The 16,044-nt window shown below is 34.7% G+C and overlaps 1 protein-coding gene across 1 annotated transcript; it reads right to left on the bottom strand.

Annotated features, from left to right (window-relative positions):
• Window positions 1-11,824: 11,824 nt before the first annotated feature.
• LOC104121546 (probable indole-3-pyruvate monooxygenase YUCCA10) lies at window positions 11,825-14,037 on the bottom strand. The gene is made up of 4 exons (XM_009633560.4): window positions 13,321-14,037; window positions 12,789-13,031; window positions 12,520-12,645; window positions 11,825-12,213 (listed from the first exon to the last, which is right to left on the bottom strand). The coding sequence occupies exons 1-4, from the start codon at window positions 13,942-13,944 to the stop codon at window positions 12,049-12,051; spliced, it is 1,158 nt and encodes a 385-aa protein (XP_009631855.1). The 5' UTR covers window positions 13,945-14,037; the 3' UTR covers window positions 11,825-12,048.
• Window positions 14,038-16,044: the final 2,007 nt, after the last annotated feature.

The following is a 16,044-nucleotide window of genomic DNA, read 5'->3' as shown; positions in this document are numbered from 1 at the left end:
AAAAGCCAAGCTTTTAGAGGAGTATTCATCCATTCTGAGAAGTAAAGAGGATTTCTGGAAAATAAAATCTATGATCAACTGGCTTATGAAACCGGATGCAAACACTAGGTTCTTCCATACCTTCACTCTCAATAGAAGAAGGAGAAACATGATCCTAACCTTACAGGATGAGGTAGGGAATTGGATACAGGACCAAAAAGGCATTAATGATGCCTTCTACCAGTTCTATTCCACCCTCTACACCACATACCACTCCACATCACCCATAGGCTAGCAGAACATAATCTAAACCCCACACACACTTTCTTTAACTGATCAGACTAACCTTAATACTCCCCTAATGATTAATAAAATCAAGAGTGCTATGTTCTCTTTCAAACCCATTAAAGCACCTAGCTCTGATGGACTCCACCCTATGTTCTATAAAAAATACTGGAATGTACTAAGAGATAAGGCCATCAATTATTGTAAGAAAATATTCCAGAATCATGAGATGAACCCTGCCATTAATATAACTTACCTTTGCCTGATTCTTAAGTGTGCAAATGCAACAATCCTTAAGAACTTCAGACATATATGGCTCTGCAATACAATGTACAAACTGATAATCAAAATTATTGTAAATAGAATCAAGCCTATTCTGCCATCCATTATTGGTCCAAGCCAAGCTAGCTTCCTATCCAATAGGAGGGCCAGTGACAATGCCATCATAGTGCAGAAATATATCAGCCATTTCAAGAAAATGAAAGGAAAAAATGCCAACATGATCCTCAAAATTGATCTGAAAAAGGCCTTTGATAGATTGGAATGGTCTTTCATTAGGGATACTGTAGTCTCTTTTGGCTTCTCAGATAACATGAACAAGCTGATCCTTTCTTATGTAGACTCCAGCTCTATCTCTGTCTTGGTTAATGGGGGAAAGACTGACTTTTTTCCCAAGTAGGGGCATCAGGCAGGGAGACCCAATGTCTCCATACATCTTCATCATGTGTATGGAAAGGCTCTCTAGGAGCATTGAGGCACAAGTCCAATCTAGTAACTGGTTCCTGATGGTAGTCTATAATCTCATATTTTAGTCGATTATTACATTCTAATTTACTGCACTTTAGTTGAGTTTGAGCTTGCTATTATTTTGCACTAATTGTGTCTTTTATGCCTTGTAGGAGTGATTCCGAGTTATGTAGATATTATGGAATGAATTCAAGTGATTTGGAGCTTTAAAGTCTGAGTAAAAGCCCAAGGAATTAAGCCGGGATCGTGTTCGGGGATCAACGGATGATAATGGAACGAAACGAAGAATCGAGCAGACATATTGTGCAGTGTCTAGTAATATGCACATAACCTTTAGCTCGAAACTCCGTTTGGACTCCACAATATATTGCTAGAAATCTAATCCAAAGGGCTACGACGTTCATGTTCTACGTGTTTTCAAATTCCCAACAGAACAGGTTGAAAAGTGCGCGACAAGTGCACGGCCGCGTACTGACCACGCATATGGGGCAGAACAGTGTGAAAAGTGCGCGACCACACTTCCAGGTGCGCGGCCACGCACGTTCAACTCCGGAAAAGTGTCCTTTTTCGCATAAGAGAAGGTGTATTTGTTTGAGACCGACCCTACTTGGTATATATACATAGAAAAATGGTATTTTGAGAACTTTTGACATAATTTAGACCTAAGGAAGCTAAAGAGAAGGGGGAAAAGCAAGAGCACAAGGATTTCACCATTCATCCTCACTCAAGACAAGGGTTTGGATGTTTTATGTTTTCCTTTGACTTAAAATTAATTGTGATGAATTTCTCCATATCCATGGAGTAATTCTTCCTTAGGGATTGATGGATTTGGTGTTTTGAGAATTATTTGTAGATATTAACTCTAGTTTTTATGTATTGAATCGTTTTGGGTATTTTTATTGTTGCATATATATTCACATATTTATGTAATCGAAAGAGGCATAATTTATGATATTTTGTATTATCTTATTGGTTGAATTCATTGATTCTTGTTAGTAATCGAAAGAGGCTAGCTGAATTAATGTTTAAACCTAGTTAGGAAGATAATCGAAAGAGGTTCTCCTAAGAATCAATCAACTTTGAATTCTTGCATATCTTCACCAAGATTAACTTAGTTCATATCGTAAGGTTGAGACTTAATCGAGAGAGGAGTTTCTACTGAATGTTTGAACATAATAGAGTGAATTCGAGAGAATCACTTGAACCTTAGGAGTGAATCGACTAGAGTTAATTAACGAACAAGTATCTTACACCTATCCAATCAAACCCTATTTTCTCCGTTTGATATCGTCTTTTCTTACTTTTGTTGCGATTGTCATTAGTCAATACTTTAGACTTTTAGTTTTAATCACACAAATATAAATTAGCGATCATCTTGGATAGCAATTAAACTAGAAGCTACGAAAACACTGTTTAAACCCAATCCTTGTGGATACGATATTTCCTATACTATATTCGACTTGCAAGCCTAAGTTTATACGCCGGTTTTGCGCTCGTCAAATTTTGGCGCCGTTGCCGGGGATTAGCAATCAACAGTTTTTGATATAGTTTGTAGTGCTAATTCAGGAATTAGGTTTTAGTTTTTTTTCTCTTTTTTTTCTATTTTATTTTCTTTATTAGTTAACTTCTTTTCAAGATTTGTTTTGTAGTACCTAAAAAGTTGGAGAAGATACTGTAGATATTGAACTCTAAATACTGTGAAGATGGAGTACAACCAGCCTAAGAAAATAGTTGAAGAGTTAGCAGCTGAATATTATCAGCGGTTTGCTATGTGTTTTAAATGCGGTGAAAATTATCTATGGGTTGACTGTCAAGCAGATATGTATTCTTCTTATGGTTCGTATTTTGAACAGTCTCACTCTGTTTCTAGTCCGTACAGGTATGAATATTCATATGGGAACAATATTGACTCTGGTTGGGATGAATACCCTTATTATAACTTGAATGGAAGTGAAGTGAGACAACCACATCAAGTGGAGAATGATAGTTTGGAAGAGCTTGTGTATAAGTTCATAAATAAGCCGGTAAAGATATTTACACAAGATGATGAAGCCATGAACAACCTAACAATGCAAGTAAGTCAAATAATAAGTACACTTTCAGAAAGCTCTTTGCGTTGTGATGGTGAATATATGGAGGAGATACCATGTGAGAATGAGCCTACCCAAGAGGACGAGCATCCACAAAGAGAGGTTTTCACTATTTAAGATGACTCTGATTCAACTGAGATGATTGAAAATAAGGCCGTGGTTGAGTGTGAAGAAATGGAAGAAGAGTTCAAACCCCCATCCATCTTTCCACATTTGCAAAATTTGGTAGAAGAGAATGAGAAACAAATAATGTTGGACATACCAGAGGAATATTCACTTGACCTTTCTTCTTTGTTTTCTTATTCTAACCTTGATCATATAGATTTTGTTTTTGGGGATTTACAGGAATATGTATAGATTGATCATGTGAAAGAATGCAGAAACAAGTGAAAGATCATCATGAACGGGCAATTCACCGCTCAAGATGAGGACAAGAAAGAAAGAAAAGAGCGGGTCTTGCAGGCATCCTTAGAAGAATTGGGTTTAATGATCTCCATAAAGAATCCCAAGGAGCGAAAATGAGGAATGAACTCAGAATTAGGGGTGGAGTTCATAAGTTCTCGGAAAAGAAGAAAGTTCAGGGAAGTTTCCTCTTTTACCTTATGCTTTTTAATTGTGTGTCATGGGTACATGCCACAACTTAAAGTGTGGGGTGGGGATATTTGTATGTTGTATGTATATGTGCTAGTTTTAGTTTTGTGCTTTTAAGTAGTTAGAGTGAGAAAAAGTAAAAAAAAAAACCATAAATTTTTTAAATTTTTTGATTTTTCCCGACGATGGATATCATTCGACGGTTTTCTTGAGTGAATTAAGTCGAAAGAAAAATGCAAAAAGATTTTCTTTTGTAGTTAGTGTATTAATTATCCCTTGGGTTTTCTTTGTGCCGCGGTTCTTTTCCAAGGGTTTTGTTTGAACCGGGTGTAGTTAGATTTTTGTTTTTAGAAGTAGGATAACCTTGTGCTATGATTTGAAATGGAAGCAATATATCTTGACTTGATCATGACTTGAGAATAGTAAGTGCTTTAGTTGTGACGCTTAGGCTCTGTTTTTGACTCTTGTATAAGTACCTTAAACTGTATGATCTTAACTTTGCTTAACTGCTTTGACTAGAGTGCCTTGATGAGTCCAACCCTGAGTGAGTTATGTGCCATGTGTGTGTGAGGTTTGTATGATTATGTGCATTGAATTTGTTGTCTAGAACTTGCCTCGTGTGTTTGCGAAGCGACATAGTAGTTTTATTCAGTCTTGGAAGTGATATATGCGTTTCTTTATTGAGCCAGATATATGGGTTTACCCACCAAATTGTTATGTAATCGTAGTTAACCCCATTGAGCCTATAATCCTATTTCTTTGGCAACCACATTACAAGCCTTACCCAGTTATCTGAATTGATCATCTAGTTGAACCAATTACCTCTCGTGAGCACTTGAAATTGTTATGAACTTTGTAAAAGTTGAAGTGTGGAGTGGTTGGTTTGGCTTTTGAGTGGAACTATTGAAATACGGAAAAAGGTGCAATGAATTGAAAAAAATAAGAGCTACTTGAATTGAAAATAAAAAATAAAAAAGTAGTTGTATTGTTGTGAACGAGATTCATTGATAAGTGATAACTCTTGATGTAATAGTGCTTAAATAATTTGGAGAGTTAATGCATGTTGATGTCAAGGTGGAGTATGGTTTGACATAAGTATGGGGTTTGAACAATGAAATGTATGTATTAAAGTGCTTAGGGAGGTGTAGTAACTCTTATATCTAAATATATCCTACCCGTCCCGCAACCTACATTACAACCAGCTAAAAGCCCTACTTGATCCTTGATTGAATGAGCTCAATTAGTAGAGTAGTACACTACGGACAAGCCTATGGTTCATCTTTTGTGCCATATGAATGTTGTTTCTGAGAGTGAGTGAATTCTTTCTATCTTGAGTTCCTGATTGTTCTTAATTTTGATTGTGTGTGGAACTACTCTCTATTGTTGTATGAGGGCACATGATTCATGAAGGAAAGGTAATGTTATTGACCTCTATGTTAGAGTAAGTGAGTGAGTTGTGAATAATGCGTGGTAATTGTGAGTCAAATCTTGAGGTAAAGATGTTACACTATTGTGCTTAGTCTATTTTAAATATTTTTGGTGTGGTGAGTTAGGAGAGTTGTTTAGTAAGGTTGTGGCTATATAAAGTGTGGTTTGATTGCTCGAGGACGAGCAATGGTTTAAGTGTGGGGTGTTGATGGTAGGCTATAATCTCATGTTTTAGTCGATTATTACATTCCAATTTACTGCACTTTAGTTGAGTTTGAGCTTTAATCGCTAGTGTTTTGCACAAATTGTGTCTTTTAAGCCTTGTAGAAGTGGTTCCGAGCTATGTAGATGTTATGAAATGAATTCAAGTAATTTGGAGCTTTGAAGTATGAGTAAAATCCCAAGTAATTAAGCCGGGATCGTGTTCGGGGATCAACGGATGATAGTGGAACGAAACGAAGAATCGAGCAGGCATATTGCACAATGTCTAGTAAAATACACATAACCTTTCGCTCGGAACTCCGTTTGGGCTACACAATATATTGTTGGAAAGCTAATTCAATGGGCTACGACGTTCATGTTCTATGTGTTTTCGAATTTCCAACAAAATAGGGAGAAAAGTGCGCAGCCGCGTACTGGCCGCGCATATAGGGCAAAACAATGTGAAAAGTGCGTGACCAAGTGCGCGGGTACACTTCCAGGTGCGCGGCCGCGCACGTCCAACTCCAGATAAGTATCTTTTTTTGCATAGGAGAAGATGTATTTATTTGGGCCCGACCCTACTTGGTATATATACATAGAAAAATGGTATTTTGAGAACTTTTGACATAATTTAGACATAAGGAAGCTAAAGAGAAGAGAGAGAAGCAAGAGCACAAGAATTTCACTATTCATCCTCACTCAAGAAAAGGGTTTGAATGTTTTATGTTTTTCTTTGACTTAAACTTAATTGTGATGAATTTCTATATATCTATGGAGTAATTCTTCCTTAGGGATTGATGGATTTGGTGTTTTTGAGAATTGTTTGTGGATATTAATTCTAGTTTTTATGTATTGAATCGTTTTGGAAATTTTTATTGTTGCATATATATTCACATGTTTATGTAATAGAAAGAGGCATAATTTATGATATTTTGTATTATCTTATTGGTTGAATTCATTGATTCTTGTTAGTAATCGAAATAGGCTAGTTGAATTAATGTTTAGACTTAGTTAGGAGGATAATTGAAAAAGGTTCTCCTAAGGATCAATCTACTACGAATTCTTGCATATCTTCACCAAGTTTAACGTAGTTAATATCGTAAGGTTGAGACTTAATCGAGAGAGGAGTTTCTACTGAACGTTTGAACATAATAGAGTGAAATCGAGAGCATCACTTGAAACTTAGGAGTGAATCGACTAGAGTTAATTCCCGAACAAGTATCTTACACCTATCCAATGAACCCCTATTTTCTCCTATTGATATCGTCTTTTCTTACTTTTGTTGCGATTGTCATTAGCCAATAGTTTAGACTTTTAATTAATTTTAGTTTTAATCACACAAATCTAAATTGGCGATCATCTTGGATAGCAATTAAACTAGAAGCTATGAAAACACTATTTAAATCCAATCCTTGTGGATACGATATTTTCTATACTATATTCGACTAGCGAGCCTAAGTTTATACGCCGGGGATTGGCAATCAAAAGTTTTTGAAATAGTTTGTAGTGCTAATTCAGGAATTATGTTTTAGTTTTTCTTTTCTCTTTTCTTTTCTATTTTATTTTCTTTATTAGTTAACTTCTTTTCAAGATTTATTTTGTAGTACCTAAAAGGTTGGAGAAGATACCATAGATATTAAACTCTAAATGCTGTGAAGATGTAGTACAACCAGCCTAACAAAACAGTTGAAGAGTTAGCAGCTGAATATTATCAGCGGTCTGCTATGTATTTTAAATGCGGTGAAAATTATCTATGGGTTGACTGTCAAGCAGATATGTATTCTTCCTATGGTTCATACTCTGTTTCTAGTCCGTAAAGGTATGTGGATTCATATGGGCACAATCTTGACTCTGGTTGGGATGAATACCCTTATTATAACTTGAATGGAAGTGAAGTGAGACAACCACCTCAAGGGGAGAATGATAGTTTGGAAGAGCTTATGTATAAGTTCATAAATAAGCCGTTAGAGAGATTTACACAAGATGATGAAGCCATGAACAACCTAACAATGCAAGTAAGTCAATTTTGTGTTGTATTTTTAGCTCGTCAGTTCCCCATCAAAATCAGCAACTCAGGGCCCAAAATCTCCCACCTCTTCTTTGCTGATGACTTGACTCTGTTTGCAAGACCCAACACTAAAAACTGTGCAACTATAATGGACACTCTGAATGAGTTCAGTTGTAACTCAGAGCAAAAGGTCAACACCCTCAAATCCAAAGTTATATTCTCTCCAAACTATGACTGTCCAACGGGACGGGACAAAATTAACGGGACGGGACGGGACGGGATGACATTTAGCCGGGACGGTGGCGGGACGGGACGGGACGAGACAAATGGGACAAAACGGTAGGCCCATCCCATCCCGCTAACAAATGGGACGGATGGTAGGCCCATCCCGTCCCGCTAACAAATGGGATGGGACAGGACGGGACGGGTTCGCAGGCCTTAAGTGCCGTTTTAAAAAAAAAAAAATTTAAGCATTGAGTTTGGCAACGACTATTCTTTTGACTATGACTAAGTTTTTAAAGTTTGCAACAACTAGTTTTTTGACTTATTTAATAAACTTAAAAATTAAACAAAAATTAGGAAACTAAGTAAAAAATTATAAAATATTAAAACAAAAGACTTGTAATGAAATATTCTAGTAATTATAAATTTATAATAGAGTTATAATTTATTTAATATAATTTCAAGCCATTAAGTAACTAAGTAAGAGTGTAAGACAATTCATAAAACAATTCAACGCTTATAGCCTTTTATTTTATTAATAGAACTTTTAAATTTCACATACAAATATAATTCTTTTGAAGAGCACCTAATCTACGGCTCTACGCAGCCACCTTCTAGGAAGGGTTCTATTTGAACTAGGCCTCTTAGTAGCCAATTAAAAATTATCATACTAATATTTGTAAACTCCTATATAACTTCGTTGTAACTTATCTATAATTTCTCTCGGACATTGTTCTGGAATTGGCAATGTTGATTGATGTTCCATGAGTTCCATGCCGTTATCGCTCCTAGTGCTAAGTATCTCATTGTATTCTTCTTCTTCCCTAGTGGTTAATTTTTCAAAACCAAGATTTCTTCTTTCTGAATTAATCCATTCTCTGAATAATATGGAAATCTCTAGGCTGTCCTCCGCTAATGAATGTCTATGATCTTCGATTTAAAATCTTACCGCACTAAAAGCACTCTCCGATGCTACTGATGATGCTTGAATAGCAAGGATATCTCGGGCCATTATTGAAAGTGTTGGAAAAGTCTTGCCACGCTCCCTCCACCATGCCAAAAGTTGTTCGTTGCCTTCTTCGTCATTAATATTTTCCAATCCTTGATTAAGATAAGAATCAAGTTCATCATCAATAGAGGAATCAAAACCTGTTATATCATCCATATCTTCCCATAGAACTTCTACTCTAGACTTAGAAGTAGAAGGAGCAGTTTTACCACCTGTTGTTTCCATAGATTTATATTTATCAAACATTGATCTAAATTCTAACATAAGAATATATGTTAGCTTGGCAGTCTTTGAGAGATGGTTGTTCATTTTCTTGAATTGCTAAATTCTCATAAATTTTACGAACAAGTCCCTTTGCACCTCTTAATTTTAAAGATGGGTTGAGTATAGTAAAAATTAAATAAACTTGGGGAATAGGAAAAAAAATACTTTTTAAAATTTTCAATTATTTCATTAATGGCCGGTGCATTAGTTGGATTAGTTTTATACTTACTAAATACAACAGAAATTCCACAAATATACCATAATATTTGTGTAACAGTAGGATAATATATACCAAAAAATTATTTTGTAGCATAATAAAAGTTTTCTAAAATTTAGTAAGCAATTGGAGCCGTTGCCCAACGACTAGAATTCAAAAAAAAAAGAAAGATGCGGGACAGGTTGGACGGGACAGGACGAGACGAAATGAGACGGGACAAACGGGATGAAATGGCCATCCCGTCCCATCCCGTGTCCCGTTTAACATGGGCCCATCCCGTTTAGAATTAAGTGGGACGGGACGTCCCGTCCCGTCCCATTGGATAGCCTTACTCCAAACTGCCACCAGGATAAAGTAGATAGCCTCTCCAGTTGCCTATCTATTAAGGCTAGCAAATTCTTTGGTAAGAACCTAAGTTTTCCCATTTTTCATAAAGTCCTACCAATAGAGACTTCCAATTCATCATTGACATTATACAAACTAAGCTAGCAGGCTGGAAAACTCAATTTCTGAACATGGCTGGGAGAATCACTTTAGCTAAGTCTTCCTTGGGAAGCATTTCCAGCCATGTCATCCAGTATATGAAACTCTCAATCCATGTGTGCAACCATATTGATAGGATACCGAGAAATTTCATCTGGGGCACCACTGCCATCAAGAGAAAGTTGCACCTAGTAGGGTAGAGGACTATCCCTACGCTTAAATAGGAAGGGGGCCTTGATGTGCACAGAACTGACTTTAGGAACTTTGCTATCTATGCAGGCCTAGCATGAAGGATGTACAACAACCTAAATGCACTGTGGGCTAGAGTACTGTTCCATAAACACTATACTAGTAGACATCCTACTAGACACATAGCTTATAGGATCTAGAAGAGTGTCAGAAATGGGTGGATGGTTTGCAGTAAAGCTACTATGTGGATAGTCCATACAGGGGATAGAATCAACCTCTATAATGATAGATTGATACCAAACATGAAACCCCTTAGGACTCTTGTCTGTGGCCCCCTAAACAGAGGAAATGAAAATCTAAGGGTGTCGCCTCCCAAATGGTCAATGGAACCTCAATAACCCGTCCTTCACATTACATGATCATGATGTGAACACCATACATGCTACTATCATCCATGCCAAATCCGGTAGAATGGACAAAATGGTCTGGAACCTAACTTGAAATGGAACCTTCTCTACCAAATCTGCCTACACCTTTATTGAAGGCCAAAAGCATAAACATGTGAATAACTCAGGGAAACAATTCATATGGATCTGGAGCTAGAAACTACTTAATAAAATCAAGTTCTTCTTATGGCTTGTGGTCCATGGTAGACTCACTACTAGCCAACACCTTCACTCCAGGGGCATTAACTTAAGCCCTCTTTATTCTTATTGTAATAAAGAGGAGGAGACCATATGCCACATCTTCCTTACTTGTGACAATGCCAAACTCTTCTGGGAGGCCCTCTCATTGCAAAGTAACAATAGTTTTTGTATTTATAGTATTATTACTGCCCAAAATTAGTAGAATTACATCCTCAAAAAGATAAACCAACAGAAATTCAACAATCACCTAAAATAGGGGCAACTGCTTCCCTTCTGCCTTTAGCAAATCTGGCTAACTAAGAAGAACAACTGTTTTAACAACAGGAGAAAGGTTATCTGGTGGATGCCCAACTAAAAGCCCAGAACATGTGATTAGTTTTCAAATGTCAACCACTAAGGAGAAGATCTTATAAGCTGAATACAGATGGTGCAAGCCTCCAAAAAGAACAAATATGAGGCATGGGATGGGTAGTAAGGAACAACAATGGGGACTGGGTAATGGGGTTTATGGGAAAAATTACTAGCACTAATAGAACCCACACAGAACTAACAACTTTTATGCAGGGTCTGAGGATGACAACATCAAACAGTCTCATTCCTTTGGAAATTAACCTAGACTTAGCAGAGGTAATCCATATCATTAACAAAGACCACTTGATTTATGATGCTTTCGTTTATGAATGATGGTCACTGCTAACAGCATTGTGGCATCCACCAATAAAATATGTCTACAAAGAGACAAATAGGGTGGCTGACAAGTTAGCAAAGGAAGGAGGAAAGCAGCTAGGGACATGCAACAACTTTTTGGTAGCTCCTCCGATGTTTGTCAATGAAATACTATGAGCAGATATCGTAGGAATTATTTTTGAAAGAAAATAGGGGAATGTAATAGTACTAATGTAGCAATAGACTACTTCTTATTTTTGGGTAATGACATAGTCACACCGCAGTCTCGTCTAACCAACCTTAACTAATTTTTAATATAATATCTTGTTGACAAAAAAGACAAAATTAGTATTTTATTTAAATTTAATATTTATTAATTTTCAATAAAACATACTTTGTACATGCAAATGTCGAGAAAACAAATGGTCTAAATTATTTAGTATTCATATTTTAATATATCTTAATATTCAAATGTATATTTTAATTTAAATATTTTAATCTTAATAAGATCTTAATATTCACACATGTATTCAACATTAGTTTCACGTTATTATTTGAACTTAATTTATCTCCCCTATGAAGCTGGCTCAGGGTGGCACTATGTGGGTAGCCTTGGGTTTAAAGTGAATGCTGGACACAATAGTCAAGCTGTCATTTGCTGCTCCCTAAGATTGTTTTTCCAAGAAAGCACTGCATATCTATTTTCAGTTTTGATTCATCGACTAAAGTTGCTGTGGGATCATCAGTAGTAAACGTGAAGCACGGGAGATAAACAAAGAAATTAAAAGACTTGACATATTGACCTCTGACCAAGAAATTCTATGTATAGAGACAAAAATATATCTTCCTGATCACATTACATATAGAGATTACATCTCATATTTTATTTAATTTAACTAACCAACAATCACATCCGATCGACCCCTTCATAATACTAGTATACTAATACATGGAATTAAAGCCAATTAATTATTTCAGAGGCTCTAAAACCAACCCCAGTAGGCAACAAATAATGAAGAATTTCAGAGGCTAGAGTTGATATCTGTGGCTATGTTTTGGGCATCGAATGCAATCCCATAAAGTCCTCTCCTAGATAGCCCCACACAGTAGAGTCCATTCTTCCCCTTCCAGTGATCTGGAAATGCTGGTTTTGGAAGTCCATCTTCATTCAAAAGATAATCATCTCCCTACACAAATTAACATACCAATTCGATGCTTGTCATTTTACAATCAAATTAATTTCAGATCTAAATGATTACTAAACTTTATCCATTATAACAGTAAAAGATATAAAACTATTTATTTGTCACATTAAACTATTAATCTTAAAAGTGGGATTTGAAGTGGAGTCAATCTGTACTGCTTAGTTCATCTGAACTCGTTTGTCATTTTTCAAAGCAAGACTAGAAAATAGATGAAAAGGACAACAGACAACTGAGACAAGACAAAAGTTTTCAAAACAAAATACTGTATATAACAAAAAAAAAATATACCTGAAGCCAGTTGTGAGTAGTTCTCTTGAAGCCAGTAGCAAAAACGATAACATCAAAGGGAAGAGATTTACCATTCTCAAGCACAACATCATTTCCTCCTGTTATGCTTGTCATTGCAGGTAACACCTGTCACCATCATATTTTATCACTTTCTGCATTATGTCAAAGTTTACTTTTCTTTAAAGCTTTCAAAAATTAAAGAAAACTATATAAATATATGCATGAAACATATCGATTACTTGCATCAGAGTTCTGTTCTTATTAATTACCTGGATTTCACCAGACTTGATTTTTTGATGTGTCCCCACGTCAAAGACTGGGTACTTACCATACTTTAGTTTAGAAGCAAAGGGTCCCTCTTTTGGCCTTTTCACCCCATAATACTTGCTTATTTCTCCATACTTTACCTTGCTTAACATCACTATTATTAAGTCCACCAACTTATATGGAACGCTATACTTCGATAACATGACTAGCCCCAAATATGCCATCTCTCTTGATATTAAGTGTATCTGTTCAAAAGAATCAAGACATTCAAAAGATGAGACATTTCAAATTATATACCTGATAGTATAGAGATTTAATTTCTGTATTGGCCTAATTTAACATATCATAATTAATAGCTTCTTGCTAATGCAATCATAAACATTTATCTTACAAAAGCACTGATTGGATATATTTTTTTTACCCCATTATTACTTCTATAAACGAATGATAAAATGTAATTAAAGAGTTTTAACACTATTAGATCGCGTAAACTTAACTATCAGAATTAAAGAGTAAATGGAAGTCTTAATTTACCGGGCTTCGAACGATAATGGAAGTCTTTGCTCCATGGTTAGCAAGATCAAGTGCAATTTCCATGCCAGAATTCCCACAACCAACAACCAAAACACTTTTACCCTTAAACTTCTCTCCATTTTTGTATTTAGTAGTATGAATGGCCTCTCCTGCAAAATTTTCCAAACCAGGGACCTGAGGAATAAAAGGATAACTAGCTTCTCCAGTTGCCACCACAAGAAACCTACTAAAATACTCCTCCACATCACCAGAATTTCCATTTCTAACCTTAACATTCCATTTTCTTGTGGATTTTTCATCAAAAACTGCAGACTCAACTGTTCTTTTGTACAAAGGAGAGATATTAAAAAAGGAAACATAGTCATCCAAGTATTGAATGAACTCTTTTTTGGGTATATAACTAGGAGAAGAAGAGGGAAATGGAATGTGAGGAAGTTGACAGAATTGTTTATCCAAATGAAGGTGAAGTCTATCATAGGAATATTTTTTCCACATAGAAGCATAACAATCATCTTTTTCAAGAAGAAGGTAAGGGATAGAATTTTTTTTAAGACATGCAGCTGTGGCTAAACCAGCAGGGCCAGCACCAACAATAATCACTTTAGGTTCTTGAATTGTAGCCATGGCTGAATAATTCACACAGAAATGAAAGAAAAATTTGTTGGGTTGTTGTTGAGATTGATTTAGAGAGAAAAGATGATGGATTTATATACAAGGAAGTTAACTAGCTGACAAACTTTTCAATAGGAGTCATTTTTGCTATTTTTGAGTAATTAACTCATTTATGGTGACTTCAATCCTTCTTTTATTTTTCTTTCCCTTTATTTGTTTTCTTACGTAATTTGGTAGATTACGGGTTAATTGTAATTGTATTGTTTGACCATGACTGTTCTTTTGTCTTTTTGTATTCTCAAAAAACTTATAGTAGTAAACATTTTTCATAGTATGATATACTTTTGCACTATCATTTTAACATATTATATTTATAACACTAGATAACATAGTAGTTTTATTTTCCGATTATTAATCTTACTTTTTTTTTTATGAACAGTTAGCATAAAAATAAACTTAAATTTTATGCACTGTAATTATAGTAGATTTTTTACACTATACTATTAAATTGATTCAAATAATAGGTGCGTATTCATAGTAAATCTTATATGGAAATCTGAAAAATGGAGTAACAATATGCTATTACATGGTAAACCGAATTAATGGTATGAAATAAAATTTTTAACTGTCAATACATATAACTTAAGTCGTTACGTTATCAATATCCAAAGAAGTTAAATTCTCTTCTTTTTGTTATTGCTTAGTTTAAGTTGATTTACTATAGAAAGAATGTTAATAAATGTTTTTTATGCTCATGAATGATATATACCCGTAATCTGAAATATCAACTAATTTTGCAAAGATTTATGGCATAACCACTCACCTAAGATAATATCACTTATAGTAAATGTTATTATAGAAAATGTTTGCTATAGTGATTTATAATTATTTACTTTCTCCATTAAAAAGTAATTAAAGCATAAAAATTACCTTTAAGATTTTGATTGCCTACCATATTGAGCTTTGACCATAATATTCAGATTAAATCATATAGTATGGTTGTTAAAAAAAAAAAAGCCTTAACCTCGGACTTTTACTAGTTGTTCTGGTTCTCTATATCATAGGAAGTTGACAAAAGTCCATTGATTCTTTTTTTTAAGGTTGCAATTTTCAATTAAATTACTAGTATGAGTTTAGTCAAACAGTTCATATATATATATATATATATATATATATATATATATATATATATATATATTATGCATTAAACTATCTGCACCATTATTAAACAATTTCTTGCCAGGTTTTATTGCAACAATGGCAAGAAATTCTAAAATTTCTACTTCGATTCTTCTTTTCATGTTAGAGAAAAAAGAGCGCTTATATTTTCAAGTGTCTTTTGGTTTTGGAATTTAAAATTTTGTTTTCCAAATTTACATTTATGCCTATTTGATTCTAATACATAACTCAATCACCTCAATCTTTTACTCTATATTTAATTTTAATTGAAGTGTATAATAATACTATGTTTTTCTCTCGACTCTATCTTGATGAAAATATATTTGTAGAGTTTATTATCAGACAGTTGTATTTATTCATGTTCAATTTACCATAAGAATTCATCAAAATTGAATCATAAAAAGGAAGCATAAGTACGAAAACATTTTCAATACCAAACACATCTCTCTCCTAATGATTTTAGGCTGCATAATTAGAGCTAGTTGTGCCAAAGTTAGGACAAGTTAACTATAATAGAAGGATCCTTTGGATTACGTAGGATAAAATTTATCCAATGTCTGGTACACTTTCAACCTTTCGGTTTCTGGCTCTGGGTTAGCAGAAATAATCAAGATAACATTTTTTATTTTTATTTTTTACGTTTGGTAATTACTTTTGCTTGTTTGATATGTTTTCTGTTGCACTCCTATTTTCTCCCCTTTTTAATTACGTTGTTTTTTTTCCCCTCAAAATCTTTTAACTTGAAAAGATTTTATATCAAACTTTTCGGGGAAATTATTATTTTAGTGGATGCAAGTCTAATTAAAAGACAAAAAATGTGTGATAAAAATGTCTAAATCTTAATTTGTTTGTAATTTGCCTTTGTATGAGTTGCGTTTGACTGGATTAGATAGGAATACTTCAAATTTATCCAACATTACTTGAATATCAAAC

This window comes from Nicotiana tomentosiformis, chromosome 1, assembly GCF_000390325.3.
Source record: "Nicotiana tomentosiformis chromosome 1, ASM39032v3, whole genome shotgun sequence".
In the NCBI taxonomy this organism is placed as follows: Eukaryota; Viridiplantae; Streptophyta; class Magnoliopsida; order Solanales; family Solanaceae; genus Nicotiana; species Nicotiana tomentosiformis.
This window is presented reverse-complemented; position numbering and strand designations above follow the sequence as displayed.

Coding starts and splice junctions, on each gene's coding strand:
- LOC104121546 (XM_009633560.4), bottom strand. CDS start 13,944: ATGGCTACAATTCAAGAACCTAAAGTGATTATTGTTGGTGCTGGCCCT. Junction 13,032..13,320: donor CCATTATCGTTCGAAGCCCG/GTAAATTAAGAC, acceptor TCTTTTGAACAG/ATACACTTAATATCAAGAGA. Junction 12,646..12,788: donor TCAAGTCTGGTGAAATCCAG/GTAATTAATAAG, acceptor TGATGGTGACAG/GTGTTACCTGCAATGACAAG.